This window comes from Pipistrellus hanaki (genome assembly GCF_964339955.1).
Source record: "Pipistrellus hanaki genome assembly, chromosome: 12".
Taxonomy (NCBI): Eukaryota; Metazoa; Chordata; class Mammalia; order Chiroptera; family Vespertilionidae; genus Pipistrellus; species Pipistrellus hanaki.
In genome coordinates, this window is record NC_140514.1 from 32,320,531 (window position 1) to 32,347,631 (window position 27,101).

General features: G+C 37.8%; 1 protein-coding gene across 7 annotated transcripts in view; it reads left to right on the forward strand.

The window, feature by feature from the left end:
* EHBP1 (EH domain binding protein 1) overlaps positions 1-27,101 on the forward strand; it is a 255,661-nt gene that overhangs the window by 95,878 nt on the left and 132,682 nt on the right. For all 7 annotated transcript variants that reach the window (XM_084901054.1, XM_084901056.1, XM_084901055.1 and 4 more), the window contains 2 exons: positions 151-391; positions 12,652-12,841. In XM_084901054.1, coding sequence (XP_084757180.1) covers positions 151-391; positions 12,652-12,841 — 431 coding nt within the window. The remainder of the gene's footprint in view (positions 1-150; positions 392-12,651; positions 12,842-27,101) is intronic.

Genomic DNA, 27,101 nt, shown 5'->3' on the forward strand with positions numbered 1-27,101 from the left:
TATCACACCTTCTGAAGCTAGCCCCTCCAAAATGTACTATTGATAATACTTTGCCATTCAATAGTGAGTATTTTTGAAAACATTAAAAATGTGAGAAAATGTTAGATAGAATTAATTGGATTTAATTCATCTGTTGCTATTGTTTTATAGAACCCACCACTGAAACAGTGTCACCTAAAAAAACAGAAGAATCATTTTATAATAACAGCTATAATCTCTTCAAAGAGATACAAACTCCACAATATTTAAACCCATTTGGTGAACCAGAAACCTTTGAAACTATAAAGGATTCTCCTCCCCAATCAACAAAAAGAAAAAATATAAGACCTGTGGACATGAGCAAGTACCTCTATGCTGATAGTTCTAAAACTGAAGAAGAGGAGTTGGATGAGTAAGTACATTTCATTTTGCTATCATCATAAGTCAGGCTTTATATTAACTACTAGAGGTCTGGTGCACAAAATTCGGGCACAGGTTGGGGGGATTGTCCCTTAGCCAAGCGTCGGACATCCCTCTCACACTCCAGGACTGCTGGATTCCATCTATTCACCTGCCTGCCTTTATGATTTTCCCTAACCTCTTCTGCCTACCAGCCTGATCACTCCCCTAACCACTACCCTGCTAGCCTGATTGATGCCTAACTGCTCCCCTGCCAGCCAGATTGCCCCTAACTGCCCTCCCCTGCAGGCCTGTTCCCCCCTAACTTCCCTCCTCTGCTGGCCTGATCTTCCCCCCAACTTCCCTTCCCTGCAGGCCCATTTTCCCCCAACTTCCCTCCTCTGCTGGCCTGGTACCCCCCCTAACTGCCCTCCCCTGCAGGCCTGGTTCCCCCCAACTACCCTCCCTTGCAGGCCTGTTCCATCCCCACTGCCGTCCCCTGCTGGCCTGATCACCCACAACTGCCCTTCCTTGCAGGCCTGGTCCCGCCAAATGCCCGCCCCTGCTGGCCATCTTGTGGCAGCCATCTTTTTCCACATGGAGGCAGCCATCTTTGACCACATGAGTACAACCATCTTATATGTTGGAGTGATGGTCAATTTGGATATTACACTTATTAGGAAGGATAGGGATCCTCTGTAATACACCTTTAAATGGGTAAAATGAGATATGGTGCAACATTAACATACACTTTACAAGTTAGTATCTATCTCATCCTCATCTGAAATTTTATAATCTTTACCATTAATTTCCCATCTCTTCCATATTCTTGTATATTCTAAACTAACAAATGAGGGAATATGTTCTTGGAATCTCTCTGATTAGAATTTCTATGGTATCTTCCCATAAGAACTGTTATAAATGGCCCTTGAGTATTTTTAATTGATTACTGTATGCATTATGCTTCAATTATGTTATGAAAACCAACTAATCATTTATGATATTGATTTGATCAGAAGGCTTATTCAAATGCCAAACAATGAAATCGTAACATTTATAAATTAGAAATTGTCAATTGTGTTATTATTCTTACCTAAATGTGAGGTTGATTGACCACAAGCTCAGTATAAATAGTCAATGTGATTAGGGATACCTTTTTACTCAAATCTAGGTAGGGATAAAGAGAGCAGTGAATTCACATTGTGTTCTGAGGTTATACAGTGTATTCCTTTTGTGACTACAGACTATGGCCCTGAGTGTGTTAAAAAGCAACAAGTAAAACTTCTACTTGTGGCCATATTAATAAGAAGCTCTTCAAGCAGGAGGAATATGACACTACTTAGAGATTTGGATCTACACAAGGAAATGGAGAGCACAAGAAATAGCAAATATAGTATTATATATAAAATACTTGTCCTATCTTTAAAAACTTCTTTAAAATATAACTGGCTTTGAAGTTTAATAATAATTTATTCTGTGTGTTTTTTTAATTGCTTATTTTAGAGAGAGAGAAGGAAGGAGGGAGTGGGGAAGGGAGAGACATCAATTCTGGAGAGTGAGTCTGCAACCTGGCATGTGCCCTGACTGGGAATCAGAGGCACCCTTTTGGTGCCTGGCAAGATGCTTGACCAACTGAGCCACACCGGCTAGGGCTATATTCTGTGTTTTATAACGTGTATAGAAATTGACAATCTTAAACATTCACAGTTATGACAATTTAGCATAAAGACTAAGAGTGGAAATTGAAGAGTCCTGTTTTAAACTTCTTCAACATGTTACTTGAAGATCTACTTTTTTTTATAGAGGACATAATTGTTTATGTAGAAAATCGTAAGGAACCTTCAATGTTTACCAGAACTAAAAAATAAATTTGGCAATATTATACAATAGGATACAAGATTAATATATAAATTTAATTATATTTTTCCATAGTAACAATGAAATATCAGAAATAGAAAAATTTTAAATACCATATACAAAAACATAAAATAAAGCCCTTGGGGATAAATTTGAAGAAAGATGTGCAGTAACCGTATGTTGAAAGCAATAAAACATTGCTGAGAGCAATTAAGAGAAATCAGCCCTAGCCAGTTTAGCTCAGTAGAGAGAGTATCAGACTGGGGATTGAAGGGTCCCAGGTTTGATTCTGGTCAAGAGCACATACTCAGATTATGGGCTCCATCCCCAGTGTGGGGCGTGCATGAGGCAGCCGATCAATGATTCTCTCAAATCATTGATGTTTCTATCTCTCCCTTTCCCTTCATCTCTAAAATCAATAAAATATATTTTTTTTAAAAAGAGAAGAAATCAAATGGACAGAAATGCTATTGGACAGGAACTCAAATTGATCTATACATTCAGTGCTATCCCAATCAAAGTTTTGACATACTTTTTTTAATATATAATAATGAAGCTAATCCTAAAATATATATGGAAATGCAAGGGTCTTAGAATAGTCAGAACAATTTAGAAAAAGAATAAAGTTGGGAGGACTTATATTACCTGATTTTAAGACTCATTAACCAAGATATTGTGGTATTGTCTTCAAAGAAGAAATGTATGTGAAAGGAAGAGAATAAGAAAGTCTAGAAATAAGGCTGTCAATTGATTTTTGACAAAGCTTCACAAGGGAAACTTTTTAGAAATTATAATCTTTACAACAGATGGTGCTAGCACAAGTAGATTTCTGTGTCTTTCTCCTACTCCCCCCTACACAAAATAACTACAACCCTTATCTCACACCACATACAAAATTTAACTAAAAATAGGTTATACACCTAAAATTAAGAACTAAAACATTGGAACTTTTACAAGAAAGCATAGGAGAAAAATCTTACTGACTTTGGGTTAGGTAAAATGTTTTAAATAGGATTCAAAAAGCACAAAAAAAATCAAAGGAAAATTTGTTAATTTAGACACTATCAAAATTAAAACTTACAGTTTTGTTTTGTTTTTTTTTAAAGAGGAAAATGAAAACACATGTCATGGTTTGGCAGAAATTTTTTGTAAAATAGAAGACTTCTATCAAGAATATGTGAAGACTTTTTTTTAGCCCAATAATAAGACAAACTTTATTTATTTATTTATTTATTTATTTATTTATTTATTTATTTATAAATATATTTTATTGATTTTTTACAGAGAGGAGGAGAAGAGGGATAGAGAGCTAGAAACGTCGATGAGAGAGAAACATCAACCAGCTGCCTTTTACACACCCCCTACCGGAGATGTGCCCGCAACCAATGTACAATACATGCCCTTGACCAGAATTGAACCTGTAACCCCTCAATCCGCAGGCCGATGCTCTATCACTGAGCCAAACCGGTTTTGGCAAGACAAACTTTTTTAAAATAGGTGAAAGATTTGACCAGAAATTTTACAAAAGGAAATATAAGAATGGCCAATGTGCACACAGAAAGATGCTCAACACCTTAGTCATTAAGGAAATGAAAATTAAATCCAAATAAGACACAACATAGCCACTTGAAATGCTAAAATATAACAGACTGACTGGGTCAAATGGTGTCAAGGATGTGGAATCACTGGAACTCTTTCAAAGAACTCTGAGTTCTACTTGATAGAACCATTTTATTTTATTTTTAAATAAATTTATTGGGGGTAACAAAGGTTAATAAAATTACATAGGATTCAAGTGTACAATTCTGTAACACATCATTTGTATATTGCATTGTGTTTATACTATCCAAAGTCAGTCTCCTTCCATCACCATATTTTTTACCCCTTTTACCTTTTACTATCACCCTACATCTCCCTTCCCTTTTGGGAACCACCATACTGTCTTCTGAGTTTTTGTTTGTTTGTCTTGCTTGTTCATTTATTGTTTTCAGTTTTATATTTTACATATGAGTGAAATCATATGGTTATTAACTTTTCCTGTCTGAATTAATTTCACTAGTAAGACATTTTCAAGATCCATCCATGTTGTTGCAAATGGCAGTATTTCATCTTTTCTTATGGCTGGGTGGTATTCTGTTGTATGTGTGTACCACTTTTCCTTTATCCAGTTATCTATCAAAGGACATTTTAGTGTGATACAACTATTTTAGAAAACAGTTTCGTAGTTTCTTAAAAGATTAAACTTATGCACATCATTTGATGCGGCCATTCCATTTCTAGGTACTAGTCACTCAAAATGAATGAAATTATATGTCCACAAAATGATTTATACATGAATATTTTAACACCTTTATTTGTCATAATAGCAAAATATGGGGATAATGCAAATGTCCATCAGTAGGCAAATGGGTAAACAAATTGTGTATACACATACAATGGAATATTTACTACTCAGTAATAAAGAAGAAATAAATGATTTTTCTAAATTTTATTTTTTAATTACAGTTGACATTCAATATTATTTTATATTAGTTTCATGCATACTGCATAGTGGGTAGACAATTATATCATTAACAAAGTGATCCCCCTAATAATTCTAGTATCTATTTGGCACTATACATAGTTATCACAATATATTGACTATATTCCTTATACTTGATATTCAGTGACTATTTTGTAACTCCAATTTGTATTTGTATTTCTTAATCTCTTTACCTTATTCACCCAGCTCACCAACTCCTCTCTCATCTGGCAACCCTCAGTTTATTACCTGTATCGATGAGTCTTTGTTTTGTTTATTTGTCTTATTCTATAAATTCCACATATGGGTGAAATCATTGTATTTGTCTTTTTCTGTCTGACTTATTTCACTTAGCATAATACCCTCTAGGTCCATCCACATTGTGGTAAAGGGTAAAATTTTATTCTTTTTGTGGCCAAGTAATATTCCATTATACATATGTAACACCACTTTTTTTATTTTATTCACTTGTCTATTGATGGGTAGTTTGCTATTATAAATACCACTGCGATGAATGTAGGTAGGGGTGATAAATTCTTTCTAATTAGTTTTTTTGGTTGTTCAGTTATATATCCAGAAATGGAATTGCTGGGTCAAAGGGCAGTTTCATTTATAATTTTTTGAGTACCCGCCATACTGTTTTCCACAATACCTGCACCAATCTGCATCCCAACCACCAGTGGACAAAGTTCCCTTTTCTCCACATCCTTACTAACACTTTGTGTATGTTGATCTATTGATGATAGCCATTCTGATGGATGTAAGGTGATGTCTCGTAGTGGTTTTAATTTGCATTTACCTGATGATTAGTGATGTTGAGCATCTTTTCATATGTCTATTGACCATCTGTAGTCCTCTTTGGAGAAGTGTCTTCAGGTCCTCTGCCTATTTTTAAATTAGAATGTTTATTTTTTTAGTGTTCTTATGTGAGTTATATGAGTTCTTTATGTTTTAAATGTTAATCCCTTATTGGATGTATCATTGGTGAATGTCTTTTATCATTTAGTAGGTTGCCCTTTGTTGATGGTGTCCTTTGCTGTGCTTTGTTGATGGCAAAAACTTTTTAGTTTGATATAGTCCCATTTATCTTTTTTCCTTGCCTGAGGATATATATCAGGAAAAAAAAATTACTAAGAGAAATGTCAGGGGTTTCACTGCCTATGTTTTCTTCTAGGAGTTTTATGGTTTCAAGTCTTGTATTTAAGTCTTTAAATTAATTTTTAGTTTATTCTTGTATGTTGTGTCAGAGGTGGTCTAGTTTCTTTGTTTTTTTTCATGTATCTGTCATATTTTTACCAAAACCATTTATTGAACAGGCTGTCTTTACCCCATTGTATATTCTTATCTCCTTTGTCATAGGTTAATTGAACATTTAGGCATGGGTTTATTTCTGGGCTCCCTGTTCTTTTTCTTTGATCTATGTGTCTGTTTTTATGTCAGTACCATGCTGTTTTGATTACTATGACCTTGTAGTGTAGTTTGATATCAAGTAGTGGGATCCCTCCAGCTTTGTTCTTTTATTCTCCAGATTGCTGTGGCTGTTCAGAGTCTTTTGTAGTTCCCTATAAATTTTTGGGATTATTCTAGTTCTCTGAAAAATGCTATTGGTATTTTGATAAGGATTGCATTGAATCTGTAGATTGCTTTATATAGGATGGACTTTTTAGTGATGTTAATTCTTCCTATCCATGAGCATATTACATGTTTCTATTTAATTGTAAGGAAGAAACAAACTATTGATATGTTTAACTATATTGATGAATCTAAGAGGAATGAAGATCACAGGAAATGTCAAATATAGTAATATATATAAAATACTTTTCTTATGTTTTAAAATCTCTTTAAAATGTAATTGTCTTTAAAGTTTAAGTAATAATATATTATGTGTTTTAAAGTGTGTAGAAGTAAACTGTCTCGGAACTAAATCAAATGAACAGGGATTTGGGGCAAAGGTACTGTCTGAATTAGAAAAGAGATGATTTAAAGTAGCTATAATAACCAAACTCAAATATTTAAAATACTTGTTTTCTATTGTTCTGGAATTGCATTTCTCAATCTTTTTCCATTTTACAATAGGTGGCTAATGATTCTCATATGTTATATGCTTCCATATGCATGGCTAGGTTTTGATAAAAACTTCTAAATCCCTATAAGTATGTATGTAGAATTACATCATAACTCTAATTTCAAAATGAGGTTGAGGTTTCAATACTAATTAATAACTATACAGTGATTGAAAAAGTTGGCTCACCTCTTGCTAAAGTTATTATATTTATTTCCTTTGAAATAGTTAATGTGTGATCAAAATAAAATTTCTCATGGGTAGTGTAGCTGCTGAGTAATAGCCACACACCTAGAATATTTGAATGTCAATGCAAACTTTAAGTACAAGCATTCAGTCGTTCCAGGATGCCTGGGTGTCACCCAACACACACACCCTGCTCTCTTCTATTAACAAATTAAAGAGACATCTAATGTTTGCTTAAACTTTTAAAATGTCTTAATAAAAACTAAAATCAGAATGACTGGGTGTTTCCTTTTGACCATTCTTTTATCACATGAAAGTCACAGTCTTTACAAATTTCCCACAAATAAAGAACATTCTAAATTGCTCAATCATCTGAGGTTACCAGAGAGCGCCAATAAACCCTCCTTCCTGCTTTTTTTGTAGGAACATACACATAGATTCTTAAGATTCATTTGGAAAGATCTCATCAGCTAAAGTGAGGATACAGGAAGAACTCTATATTACTTCCTTATTTGGTATTTCTCATCTTTTCCCCCCAAGAATTTGTAGATATAACTTCAGTAGCAGAAATAACCCAAAATTTGTTTACTATAATAATAAACTTAGGTATGACCTTTCAAATAAAGTGAAAAGCCTGACTTATCTTTCCTTACCAATCTCTTTCTGTATCTGACCTAAAACTATCACAGATAAGTAGTGCTGAGTCCTTTGATGTGTAAATAATCTTCAGAACCTAGCATATCCATCAGCACCAAGAGAAAGTATATACCCTTCAGTGCTTTTAGTGCATGCACTTTACACTTAGCAACCATGTTTGGAAGTTACTTCAGCCATTCTAGTTTATGTGGCAAAAATGAAAATTGATAAAGCAATAATTTTTTAAAACATTTATGAAGTGACTAGAGGCCCGATGCACAAAGATTTGTGCAAGAATGGGCCTTTCTTCCCCAGGCTGCCAGCACAGCCTTTGCTCTGGCCAGAGCCACCTTTCTGCCTTCCCATGCTGCCTAGAGGCCCGGAGTGGCAGGGGTAGTGCAGAACACCTGCGTCCTGCCCCCAGCTGTTTGTCACCTGAGTATGCAAATTAACCCACTATCTTTGTTGGGTTAATTTGCATACTCCTGTTTGGCTGGTGGGCATAGTGAGGGTATGGTCAGTTTGCATCTTACTCTTTTATTAATGTAGATTTTTGTTCCCAGCATGAATTATTTCTGGTATTGTGTGTCAGTATTTCAAGGACAATTGTCATTGGATTCAAATATGCTACACACGCTTTTTAATAAATTTGGATTGTTTTCCCAAAGAAACAGAAATTTTCAAAGTGACAGAAAAAAACTATAAGTTTTGGTATACCTTTGCTTCATATTTTTTTTCAGTATGTTTATTAATCTTATTTCTAATAAACTTATAGTTTTTCTTTCTATAATTTTTTTTCTGGGTGAATTATTGTCTAAACAATGAGTAATGTTATTTAAAACTATCCTGTCTTATTTTCCACTCAATATAATTGATGCATTTTTCATTCACAATGAGGTAATGATATAACTAATCTATTATGCAAGGATAAAAGTAATTCTTTTTTATTTAGAGTGATGCAGGAAGCCCTGAAATTGATTATTCAAATCCTAGATGATCAACAGAATGTGAAAATTATGCTAATTCCTTAAATAACTTTCTTACTAAAAATATTATTTTAAAAATACTTTAATCAGCAGTTATATAACTTGTTATTATAAAGAATGGAGCAGTTTCACACACACACACACAAACATATATATATATTATTCTTATTCACTTTTTATGGTACTTTTATTGAGATATATATTACATAACATAAAATTCCACATTTTAAAGTATATACTTCAATGATTTTTAGTTTATTCACTGTGTTATGAAATCGTCACAACTATGTAATTTCAGAGTGTTTTCATTATCTCAAAAAAGGAATCCCATACCTATTAGTAGTTAGTCTCAGTTTCTCCCTTCTTCCATCTCCTGAAAATCACTAAATCTCCTTTCCATGTGGATTTGACTATTCTGGACAATTCATATAAATGTAAATATATCTTATTCATTCTTCAAAAGTAGGAAATTCAGTTTTATTTAGGAATCTCTGATTTACAAGGAGGTTCACTCAAAATCCTTAGCAGTTTCTTGTCCTTTTTCTGATTTAGTACATAATCAGTGGTGGTGCCTAGCACACTGTTCATTAACAGGTGGATCTTAAGTGTATAGAGACACTGACTCCCTTAGTTCTCCTAGTGGTCATGCATATTCCAGGGCAGCTGGAGTCCCTGGTAACTCAATTTTTCAGCAGCCTCCTATGTTTCCTCTAGCATGTCATACAGATTTTATTTTTCACTAAATAGTATAGTTAAAACAGATTGAGAAACATAGCTCTAATTGTTTTTGAGAAAATATCCATTTGACTATGTTTCTAGTAATATGAGCCTCAGGAGCCAACTTTGAAAATCAGTCTGAGCTTCTTTTCTACTTGTATTTACCTTCTCAATACAAATAATACAAATATTCAAGTTAGCAGGAGACCTACGTGGTTAGAAGCAAGCAGAGAGACATGAATAAAAAAGACAATGTTTAGATACCTAGATGTTTTATAAAAGTTGCATGCAACTGAGTATTGTAAATTCAGATAGAATTGCCAATTTAAATAATTTTTTCTAGACACAAAACCTTTTGTAATGTAAAGATCTATCCTCTAACACTTCTGAGGTTTTTTGTTTTTTTTTAAATCAACCAATTTTATATAACCAATCCTATCTAATAAAAGAGTAATATGCAAAATTGACCATCACTCCAAGACCCAAGATGGCTATCCCCGTGTGGTCAAAGATGGCTCCCCCCATGTGGACACAAGATGGCCCCACAAGATGGCCAGCAGGGGAGGGCGGTTAGGTGTGGTTGGGCCAGCAGAGGAGGGCAGTTGGGGGAGACCAGCCAGCAGGGAAGGGCAGTTGGGAGGGACCAGGCCTGCAAGGGAGGGCAGTTAGGAGTGACCAGACCTATAGGGAAGGGCAGTTGGGGAGGACCAGGCCTGCAGGGGAGGGTAGTTTGGAGCAACCAGCCTGCAGGAAAGAGCAGTTAGGGGTGACCAGACCGGCTGTGGAGGGCAGTTGGGGATACCATGCCTGCAGGGTAGGACAGTTGGGGGGACTCAGGCCTGCAGTGGAGGGTAGTTGGGGGGGGGGGGGGAACAGGCCTGCAAGAGAGGGCAGTTGGGGGGCCAGGCCTGTAGGAGAGAGCAGTTAGGGGTGACCAGGCCAGCTGAGGAGGCCACACCTACAGGGTAGGACAGTTGGGGGACCCAGACCTGCAGGGGATTACAGTTGGGGGGGACCAAACCTACAGGGGAGGGGAGTTGTGGGGAACCAGGCCTGCAGGGGAGGGAAGTTGGGGGTGACCAGGCTGGCAAGGGAGGGAAGTTAGGGATTACCGGACCAGCAGGAAAGGGCAGTTGCGGGCGACCAGGCTGGTAAGGGAGAGAAGTTTGGGGCAATCAGGCCGACAGGGGAGTGGTTATGGGGTGATCAGGCTGACAGGCAGAAGTAGTTAGGGGCAATCAGGCAGGCAGGCAGGCGAGCAATTGGGAGCCAGCAGTCCTGGAGTGTGAGAGGGATGTTTGACTGCCTATTTAGGCTTGATCCTAGTACGCCCAGTAGGAATTCCCTTAGTAAAATCACTGTTTGTTTGGCCTGGTGCTTAGATTTTTAGACTCAGAAATTTTGTTGTTTCTATTCATGCAGGATATTAGACTCGAGGGGACTGTTAACGAAAAAAGAAGAAAAAAAGGAAGAAAAAAAAAGCAACAAACTAAAAAATAAAAACCAGAAAAACAGTTTATTAATGTGTAATAGAAGGGAAACTCATCATATATACCAGATAGTTGTGTTTATGAATAACTGTGAGAAAGGGAGTTAAGGAAGATTTTCTGGGAGGGCCTAGACTCTAGATAGAGTGGGGTAGAGGGGGTACAGGGAATTTTCCCTGAGAAGTTATAAGCCAGGCCCACTCTCATGTGGATTTGATATATTGACAGGATTGTCTGGGAACCTCCAAGCCAAGAAAGTAACATATAAAGTGCCTCCTAATGAACTTGGCAATGCAAGTACATCAAGACTAAAACACTCTGAAGAGAGCCACTCCCAACTCAGATTACAAAGTATTTCCTCAAATTAAGTTCTGAGCTCACAATCTAGAATTACAAAACATACAGGGAAATAGTTGACTAAGGGAAATAGGAGACAAAAGAAACATCAGGATTATATATGTAAGAACTTCAAATAATAAATTTATCAGATAGACACTTAAATATGTTTTAAATTATTAATGACTCAAATCTTGGTACCTGAGGTATTATACACACAGCCATAATAAGCTTAGGAAAGTTAAAAATTCATGAAATTACATTATATTAAACACAGATGAAGAGAGAAAAAGTTAACTTGATTATAGATGTTAAGGGATTATCCAGAATGTAGTAGCACAGGAGGAAAAAAAATTTGTAAAAATATGAAGGAGATAGTTCAGTATATCTAATAAGATTTTCTAAAGAGAATAGAAAAAATGAGAGGCTACCAAAGAGATAATGGCTATAATCTTTCATAAATAAGGCAACACATGACTCTTCAGACTCAGGAAATATAGAGTCTGAAACAGGAAAAGTTAAAAAAAAATCACATCTGGACACATAGCATGTAAAATTGCTCAAAACCAGAAATAAAAAGATGTTAACAGCAAGAGGGAAAAGATGACTTACAAAAGAATAATAATAAGCTGATAGTGGGCTAATATTTTTTAAATGCTGAGGTTACTTAAATGACAGTTAGAGCCCTAACCAGTTTGGCTCAGTGGATAAGAGCTTTGGCCTGCAGACTGAAAGGTCCCAGGTTTGATTCTGGTCAAGGGCATGTACCTTGGTTGCGGGCACATCCCCAGTAGGAGGTGTGGAGGAGGCAGCTAATTGATGTTTCTCTCTCATCGATGTTTCTAATTCTCTATCCCTCTCCCTTTCTCTCTGTAAAAAATCAATAAAATATATATATATTTTTTAAATTTGTCCTAAAAATAATAATAAAATAAATGACAATTAGAATTCTCTACTCAGTTAATCTATCATTGAATTTATCATTTCAGGTTGAAATAAAGACATTTTTAACTCTTAGGAGAATTTACTACTATTAAACCTCACTGAATGAACTTGTAAAAGATGTTCCCTAGTTAGAAAGGAATTTAACACAGAGAAAAAGGATAAAATACAAGGTGGAAAAATGTTTGGTATGGGGAGTATAAAAAAACAAATCATTATTTCCCATCTAATGTATTTTTCCTTGGATGTGGAGAATATGTAGGATTTACTATTATTAAAAACATTTCCCTAAGGGTCTAGGTGTAATAAGAACTGAGTTCACCTTGAGATATAAAAAATTTAAAAATGCTTTTTAGGAGCAAAACATTTTATTGTTAATGCTCAACAAAAAACAAGATTAACAGTGATTGTTTCTAAATTATAGATTATCAGAAGTTTGAGTTTTTTCTTACTATTTTCAAGTTTTATAAATGAACATATTATTTTAGTTAGATATAAAATACTTTTAAAGAGACATTTAACATTAATTCTTCTTTCATTTAGATCAAATCCTTTTTATGAACCTAAACCAACACCTCCTCAAAATAATTTGATAAATCCAATTCAAGAACTGGAAACTGAAAAGAGAGTGAAAAGAAAAGCCCCAGCCCCACCAGTCATCTCACCAAAGATGGGAGGAATAAACGAAAATACAGTTGTTTCTGCAGGAAAAGATCTCTCCACTTCTCCTAAGGTAAGGGTTTATTCTTAGTAAAACGTGTTAACATTTGGTCTTTCCCCATGCAATTTAATTAAAGTTAAGGAAAGTCATTGTTAGCTTTTTTGATGATTTAAAAGTAAACTCCTACTAAGTTTGTTATACTGAAACAGGATTGTCTGGGAATATATATGGAAAACTATATGTTTATAGTATAACTAAAGGCCCAGTGCACAAAATTCGTACACCCCGGGGTGGGGGGGATGTCCACCTGCTGGCTTAGGCCCGCTCCCCATAAGCTAGCAGTTGGACATCCTTCTCACAGTCCAGAATCCCTTTTTCCTTACCACCCGCCTGCTCATACCACTTGGCTCACTGCTCTTTAGTGCTGCCACAGAGGTACCACTGTGCTCAAGAGCCTGGCTTCTGGCTGAGTGGCACTCACCCTGTAAGAGCACACTAACCATCAGGGGCAGCTCCTGTGTTGAGCATCTGCCCCCTGGTGGTCAGTGCGTATCATAGCAACTGATCTTTCTGGTTGTTCGATTAGGCTTTTATATAGATACTAGAGGCCCAGTGCATGAAACTCATGCATTGGTAGGGTCCCTAGGGGCTGCTAGCTGGGTACTCCCTCCCTTCCCCTGGCTGCCTGCTGCTGTCACCGTCAGCCAGGGCTTCCTTCCCTTCCTCTTACAGTCCAACATCCTAGTTGAACTCCTGGACGTTCTCCCGGTCAAGGGGACGATTTGTATACTACACTTTTATTATATAGGGTGATTGGATAGTTTGGGTTAAGTTTTGCTTTTAAAAGCTATTTTGAAATCAGAGGCATTACAAGTATGTGGTTGGTGATTTAAACAAAGGATACCTAACACCCCTAGCTAGGTGTGAAGGACAACTTACACTGATACAGAAGGAGTAGAAGTTATCTTTTGAGAAATATCCTGGAAATATTAAGGCTCAGTGTAGAGAAAAGCTTTGTTGAAGAATTTCAATAGTGTCACTTTGATATATGTCAACTTATAATTTTGGCTTTATTGTCGCTATTTCTTAAGTAAATTTTAATGCATAATGATTATGTGGAAAGGTAACAGTATTCGAACAAAGTCTGAAGCTTTTAAATGGTTTGTTTTCAAACAGTAAGATTCCATATGTAAGGTAGAAATGTTGGATTTAGCAAGTGTTTTGGGGGTAAATAGCTTGCTCATCTACTTATGGGTGTTTTGGTGTTGTTTTTGTTCCATATTACATTATGTAATTCTCATAATAGTTAAGGGGAAAATAAGATGAACTGAAACTCAGAGAGATAAAGTGAAGGTCACAGGTCCCCCAGCCAGGATTGGAACAGGCATTTTTATTAATTGTGTGATATCTGGTGCTACTCCTACTGAGATGCATAGGCTTCTGCTTTTCTCAAGGGCATTAGAGTTTTCTCTTTTTTACTTTATTCAGTGGCTTTTTTTAAAATTCCAGTGGCTTTCATGAAATGAAATAGCTTGTTTGCCTGTATTTTCATTGTTTTAGACTCTAAAACTTAGAGGAAGATTAAGTTCACTGAGGTCTTTACCTTGCTATTCCAAAAGTCAGTCTCTAGGTGTTTATTTTTATATCAGGGGTTTTTGTTTGTTTGTTGTTTGTTTGTTTGTTTGTTTTTACCTATAACTTTAGGGGGAGAAACTAGAACTAAATTGTGTCCTGCAATTGTCTAGGGCAGTGGTCGGCAAACTCATTAGTCAACAAAGCCAATTAGCAATACTACAATGATTGAATTTCTTTTGAGAGCCAAAAACCAACTTCTGCACATGGGCCACGAAGTTTTAATCGCACTGTACATGCGCGCCCACACGTGGTATTGTGTGGAAGAATCACACTTAAGGGGCCAAAGAGCCGCATGTGGCTCACGGGTCACAGTTTGCTGACCACTGGTCTAGGGCAAGGGGTAGATCTGGGAGACTACATGAAAGTAGCAAGCGGTGGAAATGTAAAGCAAAGGAGATGACCAAATTCTGTACCCATGGTGGGGAAAGGAGGAGACCATAACAGGGATGCTAGTCAGAATCAAGAGCTAGTTTGGTCCTTAATCCAGTCGAATCATCAAGAATAAGTACCTAAACCTATTGTTCCCTGTGACCCCGAATCTACTTGTCCCATCTTTTTTTGGAGTCCAATCAAGAGTTTGAAGCTAATCAAGAACTCCTAATCTCTTTGTAGGGAAGTGGAAAGGAACTTAATAGTGTCTATTGTGTGGCAGACAATATTCTATTACCTCATTTGATCGATAGAACAACCTGAGAAATACATACCACTCACTTCTTTTTATATATGAGAAACTGAATCTTAGTTAAGAAACTTGCTCTAAGTGATAGAACTAGTAGTGACAGTGCCAGGATTAAAGTTAAAGCCTTTTGAGGCTAAACCATCTATACTTTTCCCACTGTACCAATCTACCTCTATAGATGTATTTCCAGTTCTAAGTTGGAACTCTTAATACCTTTTTTCATAGAAACATTGTTGTAGTGAAGTATAGCATGGCTATTTTTTACATTATTTTGAGGATGATGTTTTATTGTAGGTACTTCGTGAAATAAGTCATGGTTTTTTTTTGTGTGTGTGTTTTTGTTTTTTTTTTTTTTTGTGAAATAAGTCATGTTTATATGAAAGGCTGAACATGTACTATCATGCTTCTCTTAGAAAATGCTTCATTCTACTCAGACACAAATAGTAGAAACAGTCATTCGTGTTTTAATTCTGTTTCTGTTTGTTATACTAGTAGAGGTTTTGGTGTACTGAGAACATGCATCTTTTTTTGTTATTGTTGCCTTCCATACAAAATGCAAGATTACATTACGTTAAAAAATGTCTATCTTTTATGAGAGGAAGTCACTCTTAGGTTTGGTCCGGGATATTAAACTACTTGGTAGTGACCTGGGTTTTCATGAGATCCTTGGTATTCAGCACTGGAGACAGGTATGGAGGCTTTAGCAGCAGGGTACTAAACCCCCTATTCCACTTTTACAGCACAAATCCACACTCATTTATATATTGGAATTCATGTAACATTTCATTTGGAAAAAAATGGACCATTGCCAAACTGAAAAAAAGAAAAAAGAAACTGGAAACTAACTATATAATTATGTATGAGATAAGGAAGAAGATAAGATCAATGGCATAATAACAGTACTAAAAATGATAAATGGCAGGTGAGAAGTATGGGGCTTATTCATCATAGATATATATATTCCTCTGTGTGTGTGTGTGTGTGTGTGTGTGTGTGTGTGTGTACACATATATTCCCACAGTAGACCGGAATGTATTACTGAAGACTTGGCAGTATTAAAGCACAGAGAAATAATTGACCATTTTGGCAACTCTGAGTCAGCATGAAAGAGTGGTACTATTTGTGGTTGTTTTGTTTTTGTTAATCCTCATGTGAGGATACTTTTTCCCATTGCATTTCAGAGAGAATGGAAAGGAAGGAAGGAGGGGGAAAAAAAGAAAAAAGAAAAGAAAAAAAAACTGTGAGAGAGACACATTGAACTAGTTGCTACTAGCTGCCTCTCACACTCTTGCCCCAACCAGGGTCAGGATACAGACCCCCAATCCAGGTACGTGCCCTTGACCCAGAATCGAACCTCCAACCCTTTGGTATGCAGGTTGATGCTCTAACCACTTAGCAGCACCAGCCATGGTGTATATGTTTTGTATACAATATTCTGTTTAGGAAAACAGGAAGGTGTGTTTACATCAAAACATTTTTATTAAAATTATTAAACAGTTTAATGCCTAAAAGATATGCAATTATATAATAGCATATCTCTATATAATTGATTGAATAGGCAGACTAAAAAAAAAATCAGTAAGATTTAAAGACTCAATTAACAATTTTGACCCTATATACCATGTTTCCCCAAAAATAAGACATCCTCCGAAAATAAGACCTACTTACAGCTTTCCTTCTGAGTGAAATATAAGGCATCCCCTGAAAATAAGGCCCCCCTAGGCTAAACATGAGAGATTTGGTCCACTGATTCTGAAAGAAATGGAGTCACAAGAAATTCACCAGGAAATTCAGGAATTGGATTGTTATGATGATGTTCCAGATGATGACATGATTGTCATTGAATAAATGAGTAAATTCTTGATACTGTAGGATTCACAGTTTGTCTGGTTTGTGTTGACAACTACTGTACTACCGTACCATATACAGGTAATAAATTTCCTTTATTTTCATTTAACAATAAATGTGTACTGTATTCTTCATGGAAAAATAAGACATCCCCTGAAAATAAGACCCAGCGATCTTTGGAAGCAAAATTAATATAAGACACTGTCTTATTTTCAGGGAAACAGGGTATTACACGATGCAACTGCACTGCAGAAGTCATTTATTTACAAAAAGTAACTATGTCTTAAACTCTAAAGTAAGGTTTTGGTAAATCTCAGAGGATTGAAATTATGTTTTCTGCCCATAGTGCAATTAATCTAGAAATCAATAACAAAACAGTAACTAGAACAAACATATATTTTAACACATTGCACACCAGTAGTTTTATTGCTAGTTTTACCCAGTGGCCAGATAAGTTTCTATTGAGCAGTACAAAAAATGTTTTACAAAGTATCATACTTTAAAAAGATATTAGCTTGTGAGAACATGTAATAAATAACTTCAAAATGCAATGGGTATTTAATTTTAAGGTGTGCCTTTAACATTTATGTAAAAAACTGTGTAATATGAAAAAACAAGAATGCTCGTGATCCGCCGCAATGTGTTAAAATTAACATATATACTTTGAAGTAATAATGCAGGTCAAAGAAGAAAATATAAACAATAAACTATAAATCTATTGCAAATATTTTTTTATTACTTATGTTGGTGAGGAAGATATTTATAATCAAGTTGAACTCCTTTGATCATTTCTATAAAGGTTTTATGTTTCCTTAAACTTTTTGCTTGGCACGGTGTGGGTTTTTTTTAACATTAAGTCCCATCTTGAAAAGCTTGAAGAACAAGGCTGACAGGTTTGAACTTGGAAATGAGTCTTGAAAGCAGTCACAGTACAATTGAGTTAATGGAGCAACTAGATATCATAATAAAATGGCTTAATAGTCTTTTACTGTCTGTTTTCGTGGTATTAAAACAAGAAGTTAAGGTATATTTTTAGTGGTAATAGGTATTCTTTAACTGGCTTATGTATAGAAGGGCCAACTACTGCAGGACCTGTAAATTCTTTAATACGTGGATTAAATGTCGTAATCTAAGGATTAATATATACGCTGTATATTGGCACCACTAGTGCCATTATCGAGTGTGTGAGCATTTTCTTTGCAAACCTATATGTCATTAGATCATTTCATTAGGTTTTAAGTTTATAACTCGAGAATCTTTTTGTCCTCTAAAAAAATTTTTTTTTACTAGCATTCAGCATAGTGCTGCAGAAAGATGACTTTTAAAGCTAGATTAAACCCCCCCTAAAAGTGATCTTATTGAGAAGCAAATCCAGTCATTAAAAATACGTTGTGAATAAATTAATAATTCTTTGAGAAGGTAAACATCTCAGTATTACTTTATTATAAAATATATTTATGTTCTAGAATGAAATTCCACAGTTTAGGACCATTCTCATACCTAGAATGCCTTGTGAATCTCAAGAGATAATTGCTTATGTTTACTATATTATAATTTCTAATTCTGTGATGTCTCTGTATCTATTTTGTTCATTAGTTTATTTTGTTTACTAGATTCCACATATAACTGAGATCATATGATATTTGTCTTTCTCTGACTAGTTTATTTCACCTAGCATAATACTCTCCATATTCCTCCATGCTGTCTCAAAGGGTAAGAGATCCTTCTTTTTACAACTGCATATTAATCCATTGTATAAATGTACCACATCTTTTTTTTTTTTTTTTTTAAATATATTTTATTGATTTTGTACAGAGAGGAAGGGAGAGAGATAGAGAGTTAGAAACATCGATGAGAGAGAGTCATCGATCAGCTGCCTCTTGCACACCCCCTACCGGGGATGCGCCCGCAACCAAGGTACATGCCCTTGACCGGAATCGAACCCGGGTCCCTTCAGTCCCCAAGCCGACGCTCTATCCATTGAGCCAAACCGGTCCCGGCATAAATGTACCACATCTTTTTTATCCGCTCATCTACTGATGGGCACTTGGGCTATTTCCAGATCTTAGCTATCCTATAAAATAATCCTATATAATAAAAGGCTAATACGCAAATAGACCAAAGGGTGGAACAACTGAACAACCACATAACCAGTCGCTATGATGTGCGCTGACCACCAGGGGGCACGCTCAGAACATGGCAGGCATCAGCAGCAGGCAGCAAAATGCGGAACATGGCAGGTGTCGGCCATGGCAGAACAGTGGAGCAGGTGAGCAGGGGCATCACTCCACAGTGGGGCACTGGTCACTATAATCGGGGCAAGCCTCTGTTGGTTACTGAAAATTCTTTGCTGTTGCATGCCGCAGTCCTGCCTGGCACTTGCACCTGCTGCTGGTGCTGGCCCCACTTGCACTCTGCTGGCATCTGAGCCACTACTTGCACCCGTTGCCCGCACCTGGTGCCAGCCCCGATCACTCAGCACTGTCAGCGGGTGTGAGCAGCGGTTGCTGGCACCAATTGCCCCTGAAGGCTTCTCCACCTCCCCCTGCTCCTGAGGGGCGATCAGGGCAGCAGCCATCGCTTGCACCCATTGCTGGCACCATCAGCAGGTGCGAGTGGGGTCATCACCGTCAGCACATGGGAGCAGTGGTGGTGGGAGCGAGGCTCTCCTCCAGCAGACAGGGCTGCGACAAGAGGGACTGGGCGGGGGTGCGGAGGATTGGCTGAGACCCACTCCTGTTTCCTGAAGCTTCACGGCCCACAGTTCCTTTCAAGGTGCACGAATTCATGCACTGGGCCCCTTGTTATAAATAATGCTGCTATGGACAGGAGTGTACACTGATTCCCACTGCCTGATGCCACACAGACTTCCCTTACCGTCTCTGCCACTCTGGATTTGGGATCCCTGTATGGAGCTGAGACCTCAGGCTCCCAGGGATTGGGGGCTTGGCTGTTGCACACTCCCTCAGCTTCCCAGCTGTACAGGTGCTCCTCCTATCCGTTCTCCATGCACTCTGCTCACAATTGTTCAGATCACCTATAATACTGATTTTTCAAGCCAAAAGCTCTGCAGTTTAGCTGCAAGTTCTATCCAGTGTTGGGGGCAAGCAGATGGAGCCTTCAGCTGCTCTACAGCCATCTTGGAATCCCTAAACATATCCAGTTTGTTCTAACCTCAGGATACCACATTTGGGTTTTTTGCTCCATCTGGAACATTATTTTCCACAGTTTCTCATGACTCAGTCCCTCATTTCATTCAGATTTCTTCTCAAGTGTCACCTCTTTAAAGAGACCCTTTCTCACTACCTTGTATAAACCACCTCCCTTTTCCAGTCACTATCTTCTCCTGTATACTTCGTTTATCACGTCCCCTCCCTGTGACCCCACCTTTGTACACACACACACACACACACACACACACACACACACACACACTATTCTGTGAACTCCATGAGATCAGGGATTTTATTTCTATGTGTTTAGATCCTATAATAGGTGCTTTGTAAGTGCTTGCTGCATGGATGGATGGGTAGATGGATAGATAGGAAAAAAGGAAGAAAGGAAGGAATTTGGAAATAATATAGAATAATAGGAAGAAAGACAAGTTATCCTGGCTCTGTGATAGAATACAAAAATAAAAAGTTTATTTAAAAGAAAATAGATTTTGTTCTAGACGGTTATAGCTTCTTCTTCCATTCTTTCTATTCCCCTTCCTCCATCTGAAGCATGCATCTATACATGGTTGTCAGAATTAACAGTTAAACTGGTCTTGCCTTTTCAAGAAATTAGCAAGTTATAGATCTTGTGAAATATGGCAATTATAATTAAAATCTAAATAAGAAACAAAAATTCAGACTGTAAGAGAATGACCCTTAAACCTCCTTCAAGGTTAGCTGAACTTAGGGTGATCAGGAGGTGCTAGCCTATTGAGGCTTCCCAGGGAAAAACTCATTAATTCTAAACTTTACAGAGAAAATACTTGTGTTATAAACTCAGGAGCAGAGGGTCTCCTGTACTTCAGACAACATAGAAAACTAGGGCATAGTGAGCTGAACTTTGGGTTTGGGTAGGGTCATCTTTAGATATGGGGTGTTGTTCAATTCCATGGGAGGAAAATAAAGCTGGCTCCAGTAGTCTAAGATGCATGATGTATTTTAATAGGAAAAACAGACAAAATAAATATTTTGTAATTTTCTGATTTCTCTGTCTGTCTCTTTCCATCCAGATTCACTGTGTATGTTCTTATACACAGGCAGGATGTGAAACCCTTGCTAGAATTTTTTGGGTGTGGATTGGGAGACTGGGCCTGAATTGGATGACAGCAAGTAACATTAGCTTTGGAGAATTAACATTTGCCAGGTTTTGTTCTTTCACAAATATTTTACATTCGTATATGTTGGGACCACCTGGAAGAGTCTTGAAGATGTTGATGGCACCAACTGCTAAAATCATGAAAATTTTTAAGAAAGATCATGAAGTGAAAAAGCTTGAGACTCTTTGACATAGAACATTTTCCTTGGTTTATTTGAGTCTATTTCCATATGAATGAGTACTGCTTCAAAGAAATACAACTGCTGACCAGTTGACAAATGTTCCTTTTGCATGATAGCAATTCCTTACATTTATAAAATGCTTTATAGTCTTAAAGCATTATCATTGGCGTGATTTCTTTCATCTCTGTACAAAACCATGCAGTAGTTAGGATGGGTGCTGTATTTCCCATTTTAAAAGGAAACAGGCATATATTAGGACATTCATTACATCACACACTTTCTAATATAAGTATGGCAAATACATATTTGTAAACCAATTTAAAGATTTACTTGCTAAAAAGACTCTTATTTAGAAAAATAGATTTAGGAAAACCCATTATGAAATAGTAACAAGGTGTCCTTAACAACTGTTGGACTTTATATATAAGTAGCTAGGTAATTTTTTTAAAAATCTTGTATTCTGTTTTGCCTTATATGAAAAATTTCATTTAAGATAAACAACATAGTGTATTTTTTAAAGAGTTTACAATATTTTATTTTCATTTTTGAATATATATATGAGGCCCAGTGCACAAGATTTGTGCACCAAGGGGGAGTGGTCCCTCAGCCTGGCCTGCACCCTTTGGAAGATGTCCACCTGCTGGCTTAGGCCCAATTAGGGGAGATTGGACCTTATCTGGCAGTCAGACATTGCTCTCACAGTTTGGGGCTCTTGCATTTCAGAGCTCTGGCAGTCCTAGACCCCTTGCTCCTTACCGCTCGCCTACAGTGGAGGCATTAGAGGCTCCTGCTACCGCTGCTGCGCTCGCCAGCCATGAGCCCAGCTCAGGGCTTTTGGCTGAGTAGTGCTCCCCCTGTGGAACACACTGACCACCAGGGGGCAGCTCCTGCATTAAGCGTCTGCCCCCTGGGGTCAGTGAGTGTCATAGTGACCAGTCTGTCCTCTGTTCAGTCGATTTGCATATTGGCCTTTTATTATATAGAATTTTATTGTTGGTAGTATTAGAGATGTCTCCCATTTCCCTTATACCCCCCTCCTCCCAGCCTTACCTACTCCTCAGGACTTCACCACCCTATTGCTTATGTCCATGTGCTGTGCATATCTATCTATATATAAAAGGCTAATACGCAGAGTGTCCCCTTAGGATTTCGACTGGGAGAATGGGAGTTCGAATGCTTGTAATGATGTGTGCTGACCACCGGGGGGTGCCATGGAACATGGCAGGTGACCAGTGGCGGCAGCAGGGTGCTTAGGAACGAGGGGAGGAGGAGGCAGGAAGCTGGAGAGAACTGTGTGGTGGCAAGGGAAGGGGGAGGGGGAGCCCGTGTGGTGGCAGTGTATGGACAGTGAGGGAAGGAGAAGGTGGGGAAACTAATTGGCCCTGATCGCCAACCAGGCCTAGGGATCCTACCCATGCATGAATTTTGTGCACTGGGCTTCTAATCTATAATAATAAAAGCTTAATATGCTAATTAGACCAGACGGCCTTCCACACGAAGCCGGGGCTGTGAAGGAAGCTTGGGTCCCAGGTGCCATAGGGAAGCTGGTGCCAGCAGCCGGGGGAAGGAAGGCCTACTCTTGCACAAATTTCGTGCATTGGGTCTCTAGTAAGTATATAAGTTATTTGGCTTATTTCTTTTCATCCCCTCAACCCCACATCAAAATATGTCAGTCTATTTCATACCTCTGTGCTTCAGATCTTACTTTATTGACCAATTCCTTTTGTTCATTAGATTGCACAAATAGGTGAAATCATGTGATATTTGTCTTTCTTAGATTGGCTTATTTCATTTAGCATAATATTTTCCAGATCCACCCACACTCTCCAAAAGGGTAAGAGATCCCTCTTTTTTACAGCATAATATCCCATTGTGTAAAGGTCCCACAGCTTTTTTATCCATTCACCATTCAGGTGATGGGCACCTGAGCTGTTTCCAGATCTTAGCTATTATAAATAACTAGAGGCCCAGTGCACAAAATTCATGCATGGGTTAGGTCCCTAGGCCTGGCCAGTGATTAGGGCTGATCAGGTTCCCTGCCTCCTCCTTCATTTGCCACCTGCTCCCCGCCACCACGTGGTTCCCTGCTCCTCACCGCCCCTGCTCCTCACCTTCTCCCATCCCCGCCTCCCCCCTCCTCCTCCTATCACCACCCACATCCACGGCCACCCACCCCCGTTCACTGTTCCAGTGTGGGGGGGCCTGCCGTCCTGAGGGAGGAACTGGGAGGTTGGTTGGCAGGGGGCTTGGGGCAGCTCTTGCATTGAGCATCTTCCCCCTGGTGGTCAGTGTGCATCATAGCAACTGGTAATTCCAGTTGTTCGTAATGGTTACTTTGGCTTTTATATATATGTGTCTGTGTGTGTGTGTGTGTGTGTGTATATATATATATATATATATATATATATATATATATATATCGCTATGAACATAGGGGTGCATATATTCTTTTTAATTGGTGTTTGGGGGTTTTAGGATATATTCCCAGAAGTGGGATTGCTGGGTCAAATAGAAGTTCCATTTTTAATTTTTGAGGAAACTCCATACTGTTTTCCATAGTGGCTGCACAACATGTATCATGAACAAGATTTCTTTTCTATGTTAAATCATAAGAATAACTGTGGCCTTTTCCTTGATTGCTTGAAAATAATTGAACATGGTTCTCCTTAAGTTGGCAGGCATCTTTTTTTTAACTTGAACATAAGCTTTGTATGAGTAAGTATTCTCATATTTTAGTCAAACTGAGTTATGAGCATATTAAAAATAATTATCTTCACCTCATAAATCTTTAGTCAAGTTTATTTTTGTGCTTACTTTAATCTTTCTATTAATGTCTTCTAGTTTTGGTGAGGTATGTATGGATGGCAACAAATTATAGATTTGAACTATATTTAGCATAGAGAAAAGGCCAGAGGCATAATATATTATAGCTATGGTTTATAATCAGTGTCTATTAAGAGTTTTGAGACACATCCAAACCCATTTTGCTGCTTATTGTAATTGGAAACTTATTTTTTAAGTTGAATCCAGTAATTTAGTTTCATTGGCATATTTTGAGAATTTAAAGAATGAAAGATATCCTTCTATGGAGGAGCAAGGTTGGCGGGGATGGGGGAGTGGGGGGTTGGGAGAGGCTACTGCTGCTTTTGCCAAACACTGATGGTGATAATAGGGTCAGAGTAGATAGATCCTCTCAGTTCATTCATGCTGTCAAAGAAGGCACAGTTAGTAATATGAACACTCAGCAGTTGGTTTAAGACAAAAGAAAAGGCAGTGTACGACCAAAAGTCAAGATCCTTATTATAATTGTTATGATGTTTAGCAGATATTGCAGTAACATGTATAACACTTCAATGTTGGAGACTTCACTATTGGAGGCCTACTCTGAGACAGTGTGAGCATGTTAGCTACATGTTCAACAGTGTGCTTTGCTATTGCTCCTCCATTTGTTGAATTCAGGATGACCTTTTCATGAATAAAGTCAAATAGGATTAAGCCAGGAATTTTCAACAATGGAAAAGAGCAACAGATGTAGCTGACTTTGAACGTGGGAGGATTCTTGATGGGCTATTGCCTAAAGAGAGTGTCTGTAGTGGGAAGGGGAGAGCAGGGGAAGGAAAATGAAAGAGCAAAGGAAAAAATAAGTTTACAAAATACCAAAAAATGTAGAAGAGGAATAAAAATAGTCCAAAATGCCTCTGTAGTTTTTTTGTAATTATGATGGAATTATTTTTCAATTTTAAAATCACTATTCTTTAAATAAACTGATTAACTTTTTTCCTTTCATATTACAGAAAAGTAGCTTAATATATAACATACACTTTAAAAAATATAGATAGAAAAATGGCATAGGAAAATCAGAATTACTACTGAATGATATTCATGAAGGTTGTTTCTTTCTGTCACCTTATTTCATTTTGGGCTATAAACTGTGAATATTGCACACAAATTATTCTATTAGGTTTCATACATGAAGTAACAAAAGATAAAACTCCAAAATAATCATTTGTGTATAGTGAGACCATAGTTAATTTATGATTGATATATGTGAGAGATTTTGAAATAGTTATTGCATATAAACCACTTTATTTCATCTTATTTTTGCTTGGTTTCATGTAAAAAAAAGAAAAAAGGAGGTTGATTTATTTTTAAAAGGAAATTAGTGTGCCATATAGATTCTCCTTTGATTTAATTTAAAACAAATCTAATGCTTGGGGTCTGTTATACACTAAATGTAAATCCTGAAAAAACTGATTGCTTTGACATTGTTGTCCTCTGGTTCCTGGTAATATTTGTCCCCTAAGTTAGCTATTGTAGTTTGTGGTAACAAATGATCTATGCTGTAAAAACAAACCAAAATGAATAAAGAGGCATTTAATAAAAGAGATAATTTAATGCTTCAACAGAAAGTTATTTAGAGAGCTTAGTGAGAAAATTTATGAGGAAAAGTAAACAACAAAATGTTCATATCTATTCGATTTATTAAAATTACATGCTAAATCTTAAAGGGACATTATATATAAAATAGTTAAAGTGATTAAAAGTTTGAGATCAGGAAGAAAAATCTAAATATCAAAGGAGAAAAATTCATCTTTAGTTTCTTCATCTAATACAAGGTTTTTAAACCCACAAACTGAGTTTTAGCAGTGATTGTATAAAACTTGATAATACATACTTTCCTTCTACCATCAAATAATCTAACCTAATAAAAAAAGAAAATATGTAAATTGACGTTACTTTGTGACACCCACAGCCAATTAAGAGTGACTATGCAAATTAACCCGACAAAATGGAGGCATCTGGGCAGCATGCCTCCTCAGGGCCTTTCCTGCTGCATTCCATACCTGTCAACCATCCTTGCAGCTTCCCTGTGGCCCAGCCCCCAGCCTCAGAGGCAATGCTCTGGTGCCTGAAGTCATAACTCTCAGTATCTGGCGTCTTCCTCTACTCCATCCCTGCCCCACTGCTCTGGTAAATAAAACCCTAGTAATGGAGCAGCCCTGAGGGCACGGATGCACAATGGTGTCCGGGACCCCTCGGGGGATGTCCGCCAAGGGGTCCTTAGCACTGCTAAGGAGAGGCTTCTGCCACTACTGCTGCACTTGCCAGCCATGAGCCCAGCTTTTGGCTAAGCTGCACTCCCCTTTTGGGAGTGCACTGACCACCAGGGGGAAGCTTCTGCATTGAGCATCTGCCCCCTGATGGTCAGTGTGTGTCATAACAAAAGGACGTTTCACCATTCAGTCTACCTGGTATTTGCATATTAGGCTTTTATTATTTAGGACTAGTGGCCTGGTGCACAAAATTCATGCATGTGGGGAGTGTCCCCCAGCCCGGCATGCACCCTCTCCAATCTGGGACTCCTCGGGGGATGTCTGACTGCTGGTTTAGGCCCAATCCCGCTGAGGTCAACCGTCAGGCCCCACCAGGGCAGGGGACATGGCCTCAGGTCCCCCACTGGGATCAGGCCTAAACCAGCAATCAGACATCCCTCTCACAATCTGGGACTGCTGCTTACCTGCCTGCCTGCCTGATTGCCCCTAACCACTCTGCCTGCCAACCTAATCACCCACAACTGCCCCCCCTGCCAGCTTTATTGCCCACAACTGCCCACATCCACCAGCCTCCCCACCCCCAACTGCCTCCCCGCCGGCCTGCTCACCCCCAACTGCCCTCC